This window comes from Pan troglodytes, chromosome 3, assembly GCF_028858775.2.
Source record: "Pan troglodytes isolate AG18354 chromosome 3, NHGRI_mPanTro3-v2.0_pri, whole genome shotgun sequence".
Taxonomy (NCBI): domain Eukaryota; kingdom Metazoa; phylum Chordata; class Mammalia; order Primates; family Hominidae; genus Pan; species Pan troglodytes.
The window spans coordinates 50098039-50115853 of record NC_072401.2 but is presented as its reverse complement, the minus strand read 5'-3'; the positions used below and the strand labels follow the sequence as shown (position 1 = coordinate 50115853).

The following is a 17815-nucleotide window of genomic DNA, read 5'->3' as shown; positions in this document are numbered from 1 at the left end:
TTTAGTAATAATGAAAAGTTTTGATAATATAAAATTTAGAAGCAGATATATAAGAGGATTTAAGTACCTATTTCAAGAATATTCTCTACATCCTCATATAGGTGTCCATCTTTAAATACTTTTCATTGTCCAAATAATTATCTACTAAATAATTCTAAATTTTAGAAAGTATTTCCTTATATTGATCTGAAATGTGCTTCCCCTTAACTTCACCCTTTTTCTCCTGTAGCAATAAAGAACAATTCAAATCTGTCTGTCATGTGACAGATCTTCCAATGTTTGGAGAGTTAATGCATCACATCTGAATAGTATTTTTTTCAGTATTTTAAATTGTATCCTATTTAACATTCCCATACATGGTGACATCTTATTAGCCACCCCTCCATGTGTTCATGTGTTAAAAGACATTGCCAGAACTGTATATAATACTTAGGATGAAGAGGCAATGCAGATTAGGTGAACTTATCACATTGATAGATATAATTTGAAAACAGTGCACCATGTGAAGGAAAAGAGAAATGTTCCACCAAGGAAGTGTGGGGTACAGAAACAGAGAAAGCCCTTAGCTTTAACCCATATCATCATGGTTCTAATGTTCATATTCAAATAAAGACATAACTAATGTCTTAATATCCATGATTTTTCCAAAAAATAAAATCTCATTCCTCACAAGAAGCAAAAGGAATAATGTTGTGGTTGTATCACCTGCTACTAACATAAGAGAATTAGGGATTCTGTAGACATACACACACATACAGATAGAAGTATACTTTTGGAAAGAACAGAAACTGTAGTAAAGGCAGAATTTATCTAATCAAGAAAGAGAAATAGAATTAATCAATTTTATTTCAGGAAAAATAGATTAGGCTTAATACTGAAAAAAAAAAGTTGAAGAAAATAAAAAGATTCTATTATGAAGCCAGGCTCTAACCTCAATTCTGCCACAGTGTTCATCTCAATGATCCTTCAGTTTTCCTTGAAATTTTCCACAGACAGTGACGTCCCACCACTTCTTTCTCAAAACACTCTGTCAAGTGTCTTCCCACACTGCCTTTTAAGAGAACTAATACTATCAGTTTCATCTGATTTAGATATTTATTTCATATTTGCCAGAAGATTCTGGCCAATGTTTTTGAAAGCACATTTAACTATACCATATGCCTCCTTAAATCATCTCTATCAAACAAACTGTAGGATAAGACTCCGGTTCATTCTGTTCTGTTTTTCTTTCTTCACAATGTGTTTATGTATATTTACCCAATTTGCTCTGTTCTTCTTGCCAAATTACAGGTTTGAGATCTCAACTATTGCAGAACAGCTGTGCTATTGTTGATGTCTCACAAAACAAGGGTCATAGAATAAGCCCACGTTGCAAATACTTGTAATACTTGCACATTAAACTGTGAGGCTAGTGCCCTGGATTAGGGAACATCCAAAGAACATCAGAGAATGCATCCTATTCAAACTTAAAGAAGACAATTTGGCACAAAGGAACCACTTTTAGAAATAAATTTCTAAATAATAGGCAGATTTTTCTTGGTAAAACAGTTTGTTTAATCATACACCATTTTAAAAGTAAACCGTGTTCATCCAAAAAAATAGAAAACAACCTCACTACTATGACCATTCTTTCTGTTTAAATAATAAGAGTTTGTTCATCTTAGCCTAAAAATCTATATCAAATAAAGAAATTTAATAAATACAGATCTCTGTATCAGACAGATCTATCAAAAAAGTTATTGAAAGACCCATCTGAACAATGCTCAAAATGATATACCTGGACAGGATTTGCCCAGATAACTTTAACTTTCATTTACTCCATAACATCAAATTCCAAATGATGACCTATGTCCTAGCTACTCGGCTACATTCTTACTCCCCCATCTCCCACATGCTCTTTTAAACCAAAATCCACAGGCCTTAAGTTTTTAAAAGAATAATCCTCAAACAAAGTGAAATTCATGAAATAACATAAAGATAAGAAAAGAACGGATAGAGCAGGCTAATGAGATGAGGCACATGCCCATGGATGCAGCTCTGAGACTGTGCATCTGGCTTTGAGGCTCTCTGTCTAGGGTTACTTCACCAGCATGTTGTTAATTATTTAAGTGAGAGAATGAGGGGAACTATCACCACATCTGTCACCCTCACACACAAAAAACCTTCATTCATTGTTGGGCCAGATGTGTTTATTTGAAACATAGACTAACTAGCTACTTAATGGGTTTGAATCCTTAGCCAAAAGCTAATTAGGCAAACATATTAAGCATCAGTCACCTTACAAGGCTAAACTGTTTCAATTGTGTTGATTTCAATCCAATCTCATAAGAGAGCTCATCACCTACAAAAGTGTCTGAAGAAAATTCAAGGCACAGGAAAGGTCCAAATTACTTGCAACATACTAAGTAAAATAAATAATGATGTCCCCAAATACCCAGTACATTAACAAATAAAATCTAAAGCTTTGCTTCAATGGTATCATGTACCTGATCCAGGAAAGGAAGACAAAAGCAATTCTTTTAGACACATCTCTGTCCCAGAACATTCTCAGTTTGCTTGTAGGTGAAATATTAATGTCAAAATCTAAATGAATGATGATTTCTCATGTCTGATATTTATTATGCTATGTGTGATTAAAAAATGTATCTCCTGGGTATTTAACCTATCTACAAATAATTAAAGTGTATCACTAGCCCCGATGGTATTCTCTTCAAAAGAAGACTTTTGCCCAAAGGCAAATTCTAGAGAAAACAAAATCAGTGCCTGGGATAAAACAGGCATAATGCATTTTATAACTACTTCAGAGAAGAAAGTAAATTACTTTCTTTAACTAGTCACTATTATTTGAAAGCCAAGATTTTTTTTTTCTGCTTTAAATAGTATGGCCCCCCAAAATAAAATTCTGACCATTTTCCTCTATCCTGGTACAAGTACCTGATCCCACCAATCAAATGACCTCTTTCAGATCATTATGTTAACTGGTAAACAAAAATATTTAAGAAAAATTCATTCATCCTTTTATCCATCAAACATTTAGTAAATCTACTATGAGTCAGACATTGTGTTAAGTGCTAGTAATACAACAAGAAACAAGACAAAATGTGTCCTAGCAGGAAGTAGAAACATAATAACAGACAAACAATTGGCTTTGGAGAAAAAATAAAACATGAAAAAGGTATACAGGTTACAGACTCAAAGAGGAAGATTGCATGATTAAATGGGGTAAGTTAGGATTTGTTTTGTTTTACTTAGACTAAGTTCACATACAGTTCTACATCAGGGGAAGAGCAATCCAAGCAGAGGCAACAAGAAGTATAAAAGTGCAGGAACAGGAGTGTGCAGGTGTGGTCAAGAACAGCAAAGAGGCCAGTGTGACCATAACTGAGTAGAAAGAGCAAATAGAAGATGAAGTCTGAGAGGGAGTGAGAGGCCAGACCCTGTAGAACCTGGTACAGTATTACACTAATTAGACTTTACTCTGAGTGGGGTAAAGAACTCATCACAGAGAATCTTAAGTGAAGAGATGACATAAAATAATCTGTTTTAACAAGATCACTCTTGTGAAGGATGGAAACAGAAAGACCAGTTGAGAGACTAATAATCCAAGCAAGAGATGACAGTAACTTGGTCTAGAATGGTAGCAGTAGAGGTAGAAAGCAGAGATTGGATTTTGGATAAATTTTGAAATTAGAGCTAAGATTTGTTGATAGACTGGGTCTAAGAGAGAGAAAGAAATCAATAATGACTCAAAAGATTTTTACCTGAACAACAAAAATGATGGAGCTGCCAATAACTAAAATGGAAAATACAGTTTGGGAGATAGATTGGGGGAATATTCAGGAGGACCAACCTGGAATTACAGATTCAGTAAAACAAGACTAAACTTTAAGTCAATAGATGTATCATGGCTAATACAGACACGATTATTCAGAAAGCCATTGAGTCCTACGGTGTGCTTGGGGTTAAGATGGCTCCACAAGAAACTGACTTGCCTCAAATTCCAATGCCAATTTAATTTAGCCACAGGCATGTTGTCAATAACATAGATTATTACATGATACAGAAAACGAATAATACTCTTAGTTTTGTAAGCCATCTTGTGCAGCTTCTTTGAATCTATTTAAAACAGAAAGCTGATACTGCTCCAATTTACTTGCATGACCAAAAGTGATGTGCGATAGATATCTTGAATATTTAAGTATCCACAAAAGATAAAAGTCAGCTTAAAAATGCTAGAATGATTTTCTTAGTTTCATAGAGGAAAATATCATTTTCAGTCTCTAAATACTAATCCAGATTTTGGATTGTGGCCTTGTATATGTAATTTTTCCCTGCTTTCAGTATCAGATCTATATAAAGAGATCCTAGAAAACTGTATCCTATTAACTATCTTAAACATGCTCTACTGTTGGGCTAGAGAATATTTGAACTATTTGTAATCATTTGCTTCATCATAGAACTGAAAAAAATCACAAATGGGAACACTAAATTATCAGTAGAATTACTTGTGTATAAACAATTCAAATAAGACTCCTTCATCCAAACTAAATTTATTTTTCTTTTTAGCAGATATCGTGGTTTTTTGGCCACACAAAAGAAGATGAAAAGATAGACCTTAACAGAAATGGAACACAAAGCACAAGTTAATACAAATGTACAAGTATTTCCTAGTGCAAGGTGTGCCTTTTTTTAGCCATGTTCTTGAGGCACTTTAATCGCAATATTTATTAAATACTATAGTAATTATTGAAAATCTCACTTTTGAACTGGGTGTGTGCATGCACACACATGTGTGTGTGTGTGCATGTGTGTGTGTTTAAAATAATGTTTATGGCTCTGATTATTTATAGATTCTAATAATAGTTCTCAAACCCATCCAGATAAATATTCATAGAGCCTTTTAATCAGTATTGAAGAAACTAGCTAAAACACTTTTTAGCATTTTCAACCTACTAAGAGTATAGCTGAAGTACTAACTTGCTTGCCTAGTACTAAGTTAAGTGGCTTGCCCGAGGCTTACTTTTTAATGCTCTGTATATCAAAAAAAGATAGAATAAAATGACCAATGTATATGTCACCATTTTCTAATAATTTTTTACTAAAAATGTTATAAAATTGTTTTAAATTAAGTACTTACTCTCCAGCTTTATTCAGGATAGGTGCAGGACAAAACATAGAATTAAGCTGTACACTTACTGGTTTTACACCTAGAAAATAAAATGCCACTGAATTAGTAAAGGGTTTTATGCATCTCACACAGTTTCATTAATAATATGAACAGCATGCTTCAATCAGAGTTCAAATGTGGAATACTAGATATATTAACATAAAAAAACTAAAGAAAGAGAAGTGAAAGGGAATGAAAAATGGAAAGAGATTATATGCTCCATTGACATATAGTGTTGGTAAATCATAAGTTAGGATTATTTTGACTTAGACTAAGTTCACATACCATTCTAGATACTATAAAATATATTTTCTCTTAAATTTTTTAAATATCTCAGATTTTTAAAAACAAATGCTCTGTATTATTTTAAAAGCACACTTTAGAAAAGATGAAGGAAGGTGAAAGTTAGATGTCCAAAGGAAAATGAACTTATTTCACAAGTTTAATAAAACATTTGTCTACAATAAATAAATGCATTTTATGAAGTCACATACTTAAATCACCCTTGTAACTTTAATAAAATATGAGAAAAATGATTTAGACTAGAAATATGCAGAAAAGTTACTTAGTCAAACTGATCATTCTAGAATCTAAAAGAGGAAAATACCAATTTCACTTATTTGAGGATTTACTTTAATAAACTTAATCTTATGTAGCTAAACATGAAATATGTTTATTTTATAATGAACTCAAATATGTAATCAAAAGGAGCTAGGTGAAGCTAATGCTTAGATACAAATGACTACTGAATAAAAATAAAATGATCTTGTCCTACTCAATTGTGGAACCTACTATGAAGAGAGTTTGTAAATTTTTGCCTTACTAAAATTGTGATCTTAATAGAAAAGAGAGGAATTAATTATGACATTTAGCATGCTAAGATCCTTACCATTTTAATTCAGTAAACACATATTGAATAGGTACTGTGTGTATGGCCAAAGCTGTGTTAATTGGAGTGTTTATACTCAGATAAACAGCAAAATGGCAGATGAATCTAAAAAAATAACTCTACCAGAGTTTACAAAGTTATAAAGTCTGCTTTACAATATAAATTTTGAAGGGCAAATAATAATTAATAAGGAAAAACATTTATATAGATACTCAAGATGCTCAGAAAACTAAGGTCTATTTAAGAGGGAGGGTTTTTTCAGAATGAAAACAAAAACGTACTCTTGGCTTTTTTAAAAGTCAAAGGTAGGGAAAATGAAAACTCAATTCAATAAATATGAAAATTATCAACCAACACTATGCTGGGTGAGAATTTGAGATGCAAAAATCTATAAGGCAAAAAAAGACTATCTTCAATAAACTAACAAATTATTGGGAAATTAGATAAAGGAAACAATTTACAAAAAAAAAAGAAAGAAAGAAAAAAAGGAACAAGTAGGGGAGAAGCTGAAGATAATTAGATTTTAAGGCAGGTGTGACAAGAAAGAAGCCTGAGGAAAGAAGCAATTAAATCATGTGTTTGATGCAGTAGGTACAGAGTACAGTCAGGAAAAGTGGGTTCAAATATCAGCTCTGTCCATTATTAGCTGTGTCACCACATGCAAGTAATTTCATTCTTTTAGCCACAAACCATCATCTGTTCAATGAGGGAAGTTAGGACAGGGTCCAGCATTTATTAAGTTATAAACAAATGTTGCCATTATTAAATAACTATTAAATAATTATCACTACTATTTGTATTATCATTCAGACTTCATTTCTTTCTTCTTTGATTAAAAAATATGTCAGTTAGTTTTAGTTGGAGAAAAAAAGAAAACATTTGATGCTGATGTGCTTTGCAGAGATTAAGACAACACTGAGATTACTGGGGACCTACTCGTTGTATATGTTTCATTTACAGTGTAAGTGCAGAGAACACTGCCATTCCGACTGCCCAGCATGAATCCTCTTCCACTTAAGACAATCTGAAATTCCTCTAGAAGTAAAAGGAAAAATAAACATTTAATCACTGCTTTACCAAAAAGATAAAAAACACAAGCTGAAATGAAAGTATTAAGGTGCAAAGAATAATTTTTTTCATACTATTCAGTTAACTAATAGCAATGAAGACATAGCTCTATATTTCCAACTGTGCTGGCTTTCCCAGACCCTCTAGGTAAATGTAGTGAAGATACCATTCACTGCCACATGGGGATGCATTATTTTATTTTCTAAACAAAGTGATTCCCAGTAGTGACCAAGGTATAGAACAGAAGCATTAACAGTCATTCCCAGACAGATACTATACAAACCTCCTCAATTTCTATCCTTAGGAAAATACCAGGGGGAAAAAAACTTTGTTTTTCCCTACTCTCAGGTATTTAAGTTTGGGAATGTAAATAAAACTAATTAATTATGTACGTTTTTTAGTTCTTAGAAAAGTCATATGTAGTACTTTCTTTAATCTATGCCAGTTCCATACAGAATTCTTCTTTAACCACTTCTTCACCTTACTAATCCTGATTCATTTTCTATTTCAAACCTATAAATAATCAAAAGATCACGTATTTTGAATTACTAATAATCGATGGCCAGTCACAAAAGTTGATTTAACTTACTGTACCATTATTTATAGTAGAAGCAAGCACTAAAACATGTTAGAGAGTGAGAGAATAGGCTGGAATGAAAGTTAACTGATCGAATATCTTGACAGACAATGAATGTTTACTGCTAAGCTGCAAGATAGTATACTAACTATTTTAATAGTGATTAACACTTATTTAAAAGGTAAATTGAATCACAAATAAAATTTTAAATAGTTTATTTGAGCAGAAGATTCTTGAATTAGACAGATCCAAATCAGAAGTGGTTTGGCAGCTTTACCAAGGGAATACAAGGGGGAGGCTTTTATAGAACCAACGTGGAAGTAAACCAAAGAAAGTATTTGACGGGTTATAGTTACACAGTTGCCTTGTTTGGTCTATCACGTGGAAAGTCCCTAGTTATATAAGTTTGTTGGTTGTTTTTGATTGGTTGCACTTAAATTCTATTTTTCTTAATGTAGGCATTGACAATAAATAGTTCAAATTAAACTCCAATTATATTTGTAAATCAAATAAGGTTAAGGCTACTTATGAGGCCTAAGTGTTTTTGCCTGCTTAAGGCTTCTTCAGGCCTGTTCTCTATTTTAATTTAACATTACCAGTCCTCTAAAACTTCTCATATCTAACATAATACAAGTATAATATAGTCATTAACTATGCAAGAAACTACTGCCAACGCACTTTTCATTTACTATGTTATGAAAGGAATTTCACTTGCAAGTTAAAATAAAGTGCAGGTACAATGTGCACATGTACCCTAAAACTTAAAAGTATAATAAAAAAATAATAATAATAATAATAAAAAAATAAAAAAAAATAAAGTGCAGGTAAAATGTGATTCGGTAAGAGTATGGGCATTCAAGTCAGACAGGAAAGGGTCAAACAGGGTAATTACTAGTAGCAAGCACTGAACCTGTCTCTGCCTCAGCTTCCCCATCTGTAAACCAGGGACGTATAAAACTTTCAATAGTGTTGTTATAAGGATTAGGTAAAATTATAAATGCAAACAACCCAGTATACCCTCAGCACAAAATTGGAGTTTAATAAACAACAGCTACTATTTTAATATTATTTTTCCATTTATTTTTCTTTGTTATCTCTAGAAATGTATTAACCTTCACTGTTAGGGAAGATAATCCTTCCCTGGGATGTTCAGATGCACTACTTTCCTTAAACATCTCCATATTCATTCATTAGGGAATCTAGAAGATGCAGAATGTGAGACCATGCACAACCGGCTGAGAGGCTCTATGGTACATTACACAACATATTTTCTCCCCCACCAGACCCAATATTTTTCCTTTTTCAAGTAAAGTCAGGTTAAAATGAACTGTAGGTCAGGCTTGAAAAAGAAACAAAATAGGCCAGAGAGAATCACACTCTGTCTGGGCAAGGATGGCTGGGAGGTGTGAAAACCTGAGTATGTGCTTAGCACCAGCTGATAAAGCCACCTGCTTCCTTCCTGCAATCCGTCCATAAGTCACTTCCTTATGTACCCTGAGCTGGCAGATTCTGTACTTTGTCCAGGTCATCAAAGCGTGGAGCTCAAAGTCTACATATACCTGACTGTTTGTATAATCAGACAAAAGAAACAATTTCATATTTTATTTTATTTGCCATAGGAAAGGTCTCAAGCGTGAACTAAATATACAGAAGATTCTAAAAGCCTGTCACACAATATGCTCATTATTTAAAATAACATTCCAATCTTAAAAATTTGAATTTAAAATAGAAATATTTCAAGGAATTATTTAAAAATTCTTACACAAAAAAGATGCCAAAAAAGTTAATTTTGCTATTCTTTTTCCAACATGAGTTTCATATCATATATTTTAGCTAGGAAAAAAATACAATTTCTTACATGGTATTTTTAAATTCTAAACACTTACCCCCCACACAGACACTTGAGGGCTGCAATTCTAGGATTTCAGTACATGACTGAGCTAGTATCTAAAAAAGAAAAAAAAAAAGATTACCAAGCTATAGATCTAAAATTACAATGTGAAGTAAATTATAAGATTAGTAATAACCTTGAGGTCTTCTCCATACTTCAATAGATCTCAGAGAAAATCTATTAACTATAGCGTGTACAGCTACCAAGTTCTTAGGAAACTTCTGCACTGTATTTCAGGGTATATTTTAAGATTATGTACTGTAGGATCCTTATTTGATTAAAGTAAATTCAGATAAGCACAGGAAAAGTGAGCATTGTCTCAAAGTCTGATAACCTTGGGTATGAATAGATAACTAAAATTTCCTGCAGCCATAAAATCTATGTTGACTTTCCCAATCAAGCAAAAACAAGATAACAAATCAGACCCCCTGTTTAGTAATGCTGTTATGTTTTCTGTTCAGAAGACCAATATAATATCAATAAAAAAGCACTGCTGACTGGGTGCGGTGGTTCAACATAATATCAATAAAAAAGCACTTCTGACTGGGCACAGTGGCTCATGCCTATAATCGCAGCCGTTTGGGAGGCCGAGGCAGAGGGATCACTTGGGGTCAGGAGTTCAAGACCAGCCTGGCCAACATAGTGAATCCTGTCTCTACTAAAAATACAAAAAATGAGCCAGGTATGGTGGCTCGTGCCTGTAATCCCAGCTACTCGGGAGGCTGAGGCAGGAGAATCGCTTTAACACAGCAATGAGCCGAGGTCATGCCACTTCACTCCAGCCTGGACGACAGAGCAAGCCTCCGTCTCAAACAAATAAATAAATTAAAATTAAAATTAAAATTAAAAAGCACTTCTCTTTATTGGACAGTGGCATTTCTATCCCATTTCTCAGGCTTAATTCCTGTGGGTGCTAGTCCCTCTTACATGCATAAAAAATTACAATTGCAGAACATAGACTCCTTATATGAGCCAATATTCTTTTTAAAAACACAGACTCCGTACTCAAGCATTCCCAGAACACAGGAACAGAACTGCTCTTCTTAGCTTGTTCTGAGAAACAGAAACCACCACACAAGGGACAAGGCTACAACTGAAAAACAATGATGAAATACGCTGCTCCTCATGGACAACAATCCTGTCTTTATTTTTAGAGCTGCTCTGCACTATATTATCAGTCAGACAAATTCCAGATGATCTCCAGAATTCCTTTCTTGACATTCCTTTCTTGGCAGAAGTTGAAGACAGATTATTTACAGCAGTTTCTAGCATCTCCTTTTCATAACTAGAATAGGAAGTAAGGACTGTAGCAGGAAATAGACATGCTTTCCGTGCTTTCTTTAATAACAGCGAAACTATAAGTTCTCAGCCCCTAAAATCAACTGTGTCAAATCATGGAACTTTGTTGCTGAATATACATCTCTGAAAAGAGGGAGAATTTGTACTTTTTAAGATAACTTTCCAATAAACTCAACTTTTCACATAGTGATTGAGGATTTTGTGATTAGAAAACAAACCTCGTAAAATTTTATATCCGAGAAACTGCAGATGAGGCCCATTTAAATCCAGAAATGACCAAAGAGATTCCATAGGCACTCAAAGACCTTTCTGCACCCAAATACCTCCTCTTGGTCTGCTACTTTATCTACAATAACCAATATTCACTTTTATGGATTCAAGAATTAAGAACTCTTGTTAAAGGTTAATGTGTCCTCTTGGAAGGGTAGTATTTCAAATCACTAACATCTTTAAAAATTTGGACATAATTCAGATAACAAGACTCTGAAGGAAATAGAATAGAAAAGATTTGCAAAGGAATATGAAGCTGAAAAGGTTCCAACTAACAAAAATGGGCATTATAGCTATAGCTTTGGCCAATCTGAGATAACAGTGACAACAGTGAACCATCAAAATGGAAGGTTAAAGGAAAACACAAAACCCCCAAATCTATTTTGTCTGTCATCAGTCCTGAAGGAATTTATCTTAAAACAGATCTTATTAAGAAGACTAATTGCATCTTTCAGTTTACAATCTCTTTATTAGTTATTTAGCCATAGCTTTATCAGTATTACTGAAAAAATATTTCAAGTACTCACGAAAATTATGAGGCACTTAAAGATTACATCTATTGGCAATAGAAACCATTTCTCTACAATTCCTCAGAATAAAGTAAATCAAAAAATTACAAAAGGATTTTCTAAAGATCATGTCAAAAAACATGCATCCAGAATGACTTCAGTGAATTTGTAACTTTATATTTGTTTTCTGTCTTCTATCAGCACTGACCATAAGTCAATCAGATTTCATAATATTTAAGATAATTGTGCATATGTTGACTTGGTCTTTTAATTTGATCCAATCCATCAAAACATTTCTAAATAAATGAGAGTTCCAATAGCAATATCAAATGAGCAATTCTCCTAAGGAGATCTCTTTAAGGCTGAAGAACAAACACCCTCCAGGACTGTTGGTGATCTACATCTTTGGAGCCAGGCCCTGTATATCCCCTATAAGGTATTTTAATTTTAAAGAAGAGGTTCAGGATGATTCAACAATTTATGTTCTATTAAAGTCTGAGTTTAAAGAAATCAAGTTAAATTAAGCAGAGATTAAGGATAGCTAATGTTAGATATATCCTGCAGTAAACAGTATAGCTTACATTTGCTAATAACAATACATTTACATTAATTCAATATTCATAATTATTTTAATAAAATAAGTTTTTCTAAAAATAATATAATTGAATGGAAAAGTGACTCAGGTAACACATTCATTGAAAAGCAAGTAGTGAGAGCACAAGTCATAACATTGGTATCACAATCTAATGTTACCTAATTGAATTTCCATGGCATATGCTCCTCTCTAAAGTTTGTTTTATTTATAAAAAAAAAAACTGTTTGGACCTTAAATTATATTATTAGTGCATAACTCAACTCTTCTACTAGAAAACAAACTTTTTGAGGAAAGAAATGAGATTGAATTATACTATACAGCAAATTCAGGGCCTTACACATTGTTTTGTGCCTTCGGTACAACCAATAAATGCTTAAGGAATAAACATTGAACACATAAATTAATGAGGATATTAAAAAGTCGTATTAACAAACCAAAAATCATATTAGGACACAGATGAGTCAGGATAAAGTTAATTTATGTGATGAGGCATCTATTTCTTCCATAAATTATGAATGTTGGAAATCCAGAAATCTATAATTTGAAACAAACTTCACCAAAACCATTTCCAAATGAAAAATAGAGAGGAGGGAGAAGAGTAAGAAGAGAATTTATGCATTTTTAGAAAATAAAATTTGTTCTAAATTTGTTCTTTTCCATCTAGAGTTTACCATGTTCCAATATTAAGAAAGCAACAACTAGAAATCAAAATAATTTGATGTCTGAATGCAAATAGTTTGCACCATAAATTTTTTGAACAGTTTTACAAAAACAAAAGTTAATAGTCTATTCTCACCAAGTAATTATACAAATTGAAATGTTCAAGATATCAAAATGGGTGAACAGACACTTCTCAAAAGAAGACATACAAGTGGCCAACAAACATACAAAAAAATGCACAACGTTGCTAATCACTAGAGAAATGCAAATTAAAACCAAAATGAGATACCATCTCACATCAATCAGAATGGCTATTATTAAAAAGTCGAAAACCAACAAATGCTGGTGAGGTTGTGGAAAAAAGGGAATGTTTATACACTGCTAGTGGTAATATGAGTTTAGCCACTGTGGAAAGCAGTTTGGAGATTTCTCAAAGAACTTAGAACTGTTATTTGACCCAGCAATCCCATTACAGGATACATATCCAAAAGAAAATAAATTCTTCCACCAAAAAGCAATCGCGTGTTCATCGCAGCACTGTTTACAGCAAAGCCATGGAATCAACCTAGGTGCTCCTCAACAGTGGACTGGATGAAGAAAATGTGGCACATAGAAACCATGGAATAAAACACGGCCATAAAAATGAATGAAATATTGTTCTTTGAGGCAACATGAACGCAGCTGGAGACCATTATCCTAAGTGAATTAATGCAAGAAAATAAAACCAAAGACTGCATGTTCTCACTTATAAGTGGGAGCTAAACATTGGGTACTCATGGACATAAAGATGGGAACAGTAGACACTGGGGACTACTAGATGGGGGAGGAAGGAAGAGAGATGAGGGTTGAAAAACCAGCTATTGGGTACTATGTTCAGTACCTGGGTGATGGGATCAGCTGGACCCAAAACCTCAGTATCATGCAATACACCTAGGTGACAAACCTGCACAACCTGCACATGTACCTCCTGAATCTAAAATAAAAATTGAAAGGAAAGAAAAAATAGAATAAACCAAAATGAGTCTATTATATTAAAACTGTCATCTCTAAACAACTGACAAGGAGGAGAAACATTCTAAACACTCTAGTTAATTTTTGCCAAATTAAATAATATTACTGACTGAACATTGGATCAGGTGTCCCATCCACAATAAATGGCAAATTATCTTTAATACTTTGCAACTCCATCATCGGTACAAGAGAGAAAATTGTAAGGACTTTCCCTCTAATATATGCTGTCATCATTATGTTTCAATAGTAAAAGAAAATAGTTTCTACTAAATATAGCCTTAGCTGATATTAGAGAGAGCTAACAGCACCATAGACCAATAGATCAAATTTAAAGATAAATCAAGTGCTTAATAAATCTAGGGTATGTTAAGTCATGCACACACTAAATGCAAAATTTCATCATTTGATATTTTGGGGGATATATACGCATGCATAGACACACACACACACACACACATATACACACACACACACACATATTGGCAAAGAACCTGATATCACCATGAAAAAGTATACTATCGAAGCATCTGTTCACCCAAAAAGTAATATTAGTATTAAGGAGTATTTACAAATAAAAAAATTATATACCTTATTACCTAATCCCTAGTTTTAAGTCCTCAAACATTAATATAGATAACAAAAAGTCAAATTTTCTAAATTAAGTACAAGTATCAGTAGTCCAAAATTCAAAAGAATTTCTAAATGATAATAGTTAACCATTCATTGGGCACTTATGTTCCAGCAACTATGCTAAGTGCTTTTTATGAATTTTTTTCAGCTAATCCTCATAAGTCTAATAAACAAATATTTTTATCCATGTTTTATTGATGAGGAAACTGGGGCTTAGAAAGATTTTTTTAACTGCCCTAGAAGAATTAGCTCTTAACTAGGTTGTCCCCAGGTTTTATTGAGTCCAAACCCCATTCTTCTAGCCAGCACCTTCCACCACCCTCCAGGTTTGTGATGGATAATCTAACCATTACAAAATCTAACTCTTAACAAACTAGTGAAATGTATCCGCCTGTTTTGTCTGGACTCCTGTAATGCTACCAAAAACAATCTAAAATCTGGCTTATTCCTTATCCTCGAAAGTATATCACGAAGCTTTTGCTTTTATTTGTTAGGATCTTCTTTCCTTTTTTCTCAAAATTTTTTTTTAATTTTTATTTTAAGTTCTGGGGTACATGTGCAGGATGTTCAGATTTGTTACATACGTCAACATGTGCCATGGTGGTTTGCTGCACCCATCAACCTGTCACCTAGGTATTAAGCCCAGCACGCATTAGCTATTTTTCCTAATGTTCTCTCTCTCCCCACCCCACCCCCAACAGGCCCCAGTGTGTCTTGTTCCCCACCCTGTGTCCATGTGACCTCACAGTTCAGCTCCCGCTTGTAAGTGAGGACATGCAGTGTTTGGTTTTATGTTCCTGCATTAGTTTGCTGAGGATAATGGCTTCCAGCTCCATCCATGTCCTTGCAAAGGACATGATCTCATTCCTTTTTATGGCTGCAGAGTATTCCATGGTGTATATGTACTACATTCTGTTAATCAAGTCTATCATTGATGGGCAACTGGGTTGATTCCATGCCTTTGCTATTGTGAATAGTGCTGCAATAAACATACGCATGCATGTATCTTTGTAATAGAATGTATGTTTGTTTTAAAATTCCTAATGCCATTGACTTTGGATTTAAAATGTTTAATCATTCTATGAATTAGTAACTTATAAGATAGCCAAATACTTAAGGCCCTCTCTCTTATTATTATGTTTCTTTCTTGTCTTACTGTATTAATGCTTTCTATCTCAAATTTGTTTTGCACAGATAAAAATACATAGTTTTTACTTCTCAGCATCATTCAGAACCTAAAAGACAAAAGAGGCCATACTAGAACAACAAGCTACCACAAGCCCTAACTCTGGTTTCTGAAGACAACAGGCACTTAGAAAACTGCAAAACTCCGTTTATAAAAATTAAATTTGTTATATGATCTTAGAACACATTTTCTTTACTAACTATGTGAATGACATCTAGGTTTCATAGTTCTAAAATTTTAGAATTTACCTGAGTTGGGAGCAGAAATGTGAGGCAGAAGTTTGGGGGTGTTTTTCTTTCTTTCTCTGTACTTTTTCTGGACATGGAGCAGACATTGGGTACATTTTTCATACGGAATGTTAGCCTTTGGTCCTCTCCCCCTCACTGTCTCACCTAGGTTGCTAGACACACACAGTTACTTCTTTTCTAAATATGCTCTCTATATAGGTTTCCTTTATCTCCCAAAATACTCCATTTTATTGTACCTATTCTTATCTCATGAACTCATTCACACTTTATATTGAATGTGAATATGTGAATTGATAATATTGTAAACTCAAAATGATGTTTGTTAAGCTATGAAAAATAACTGTGCATGGAAATTCAGGCAGTCTAAAAATTTTAAAGCAAGAAATGCAAGCAGCATGAGGGAAAATCTAAAATGGGATCCCAACATTGCAAAAACAGGTCTACCTATAAGGCCAATTTCTCTGTTGTTCCTTTTCTTAGTTTCTTTCCCTCTTATATTTGTGAATCACAGGGTCTCTAAAACCTTTTTAACCGATGGTTGTTCTCAGAGGGCACAATAGGCAGAAGATAAAGGTATGAACTTCTAGGAGGAATCCGTCTAGGCAAAATAGCTATTGGTATACACAATACTATCTGTAAGACTTGTGCTGATAGTCTGCTAAAAATATACAATAGAAAAGAGTTAACAAGCCTGGGGGAGAGAGGGGAGTGGAGGATGAAAAATTACTTAGTGGGTACAATGTGTCTTATTCCATACTAAAAGCTCTGACTTCATCCTGAAGCAAAATATTCATGTAACAAAATTACACTTGTACCCCCAAAATTTATACAAATATGGAATTTTAAAAAACATATTGAGTTCTAAATTCTGATATTTGGTATAAAATGGCTGCATTCCAACCTATTGTGCTAGTGAATTAAATGCCTAGTTTTAAATATTTGATCTCTGCAATAACAGTCACTATCCTTTCTCACTGAAACCTTCTCTCCTACTTAAGATGTGTCTTGAATGCCTCCTTTAAAATGTGTGGTAAAAAGTCTGTCATGTATTAACATGAGAAATTCAAAACCCAAGTATTTTTCCCTTTGCTAAGTTTTTGGGATAAAACTGCTGATGGGATAATAACATTAACCCCTTATAAATTATAATGACATTTTCTGTTGCTTCTAACTGATCGTATAAAATTTTGATGCATTATTTATACAGTTCAGATAAGCAAAATACTCCCAATAGTTCAGGGAACACTGCTAACTAATTTCATGGAATTTTTCTATTTGGCAAGGGAGAAGTGTAGGATAAGATAAAGCTATTTATGTATCCCTCTGGGTTTGTTTTCAGTTAGCAGCAAGTCCAGATCCAGCCGTAAGAGTCAGCTGTGACTGCCCTGCCTGCTGGCCTCCTTGAGATTATAGATGTTTGGCAGGAGATGAAAGTAGATTCTGCTGTTGTCTCTTCTCTAAAGCCCAACTTGAATGAAGCATCAGAACAGTGTTTAAGCCTGGACACTCTAGGAATGTCCCAAATTAATTTGCATCGAGTCTATATCTAGTATAATATGGTCAGGATGCATGGGTTCACCAAAGGCCAAATCTCCTTTCTACATGACAAGAGGCAGAAATTCACTCTAGAATCAGAATTGGCAAGGTTTGCTGGAGGTTGAGAACCAACGCTAAGTCAGAGGGACAAATACTCCAAGAATCCAACTGGCTACAAAGAAGTTTCTTATCTTGCTTGCCTATATGGTTACAATCAAGTTTTTATAACTATTGAATAATAACTGACGGTAAAGACAAATTGCTGGTATTGTCAAGGAA

General features: G+C 33.7%; 1 protein-coding gene across 3 annotated transcripts in view; it reads right to left on the bottom strand.

Annotated features, from left to right (window-relative positions):
* Positions 1-17815, bottom strand: part of ANTXR2 (ANTXR cell adhesion molecule 2) — a 159937-nt gene that overhangs the window by 112975 nt on the left and 29147 nt on the right. For all 3 annotated transcript variants that reach the window (XM_001145172.6, XM_009447677.4, XM_009447676.4), the window contains exons 8-10: positions 9588-9648; positions 6993-7091; positions 5138-5207 (exon numbers count right to left, since the gene is read on the bottom strand). In XM_001145172.6, the coding sequence (XP_001145172.2) occupies positions 5138-5207; positions 6993-7091; positions 9588-9648 (230 nt within the window). The remainder of the gene's footprint in view (positions 1-5137; positions 5208-6992; positions 7092-9587; positions 9649-17815) is intronic.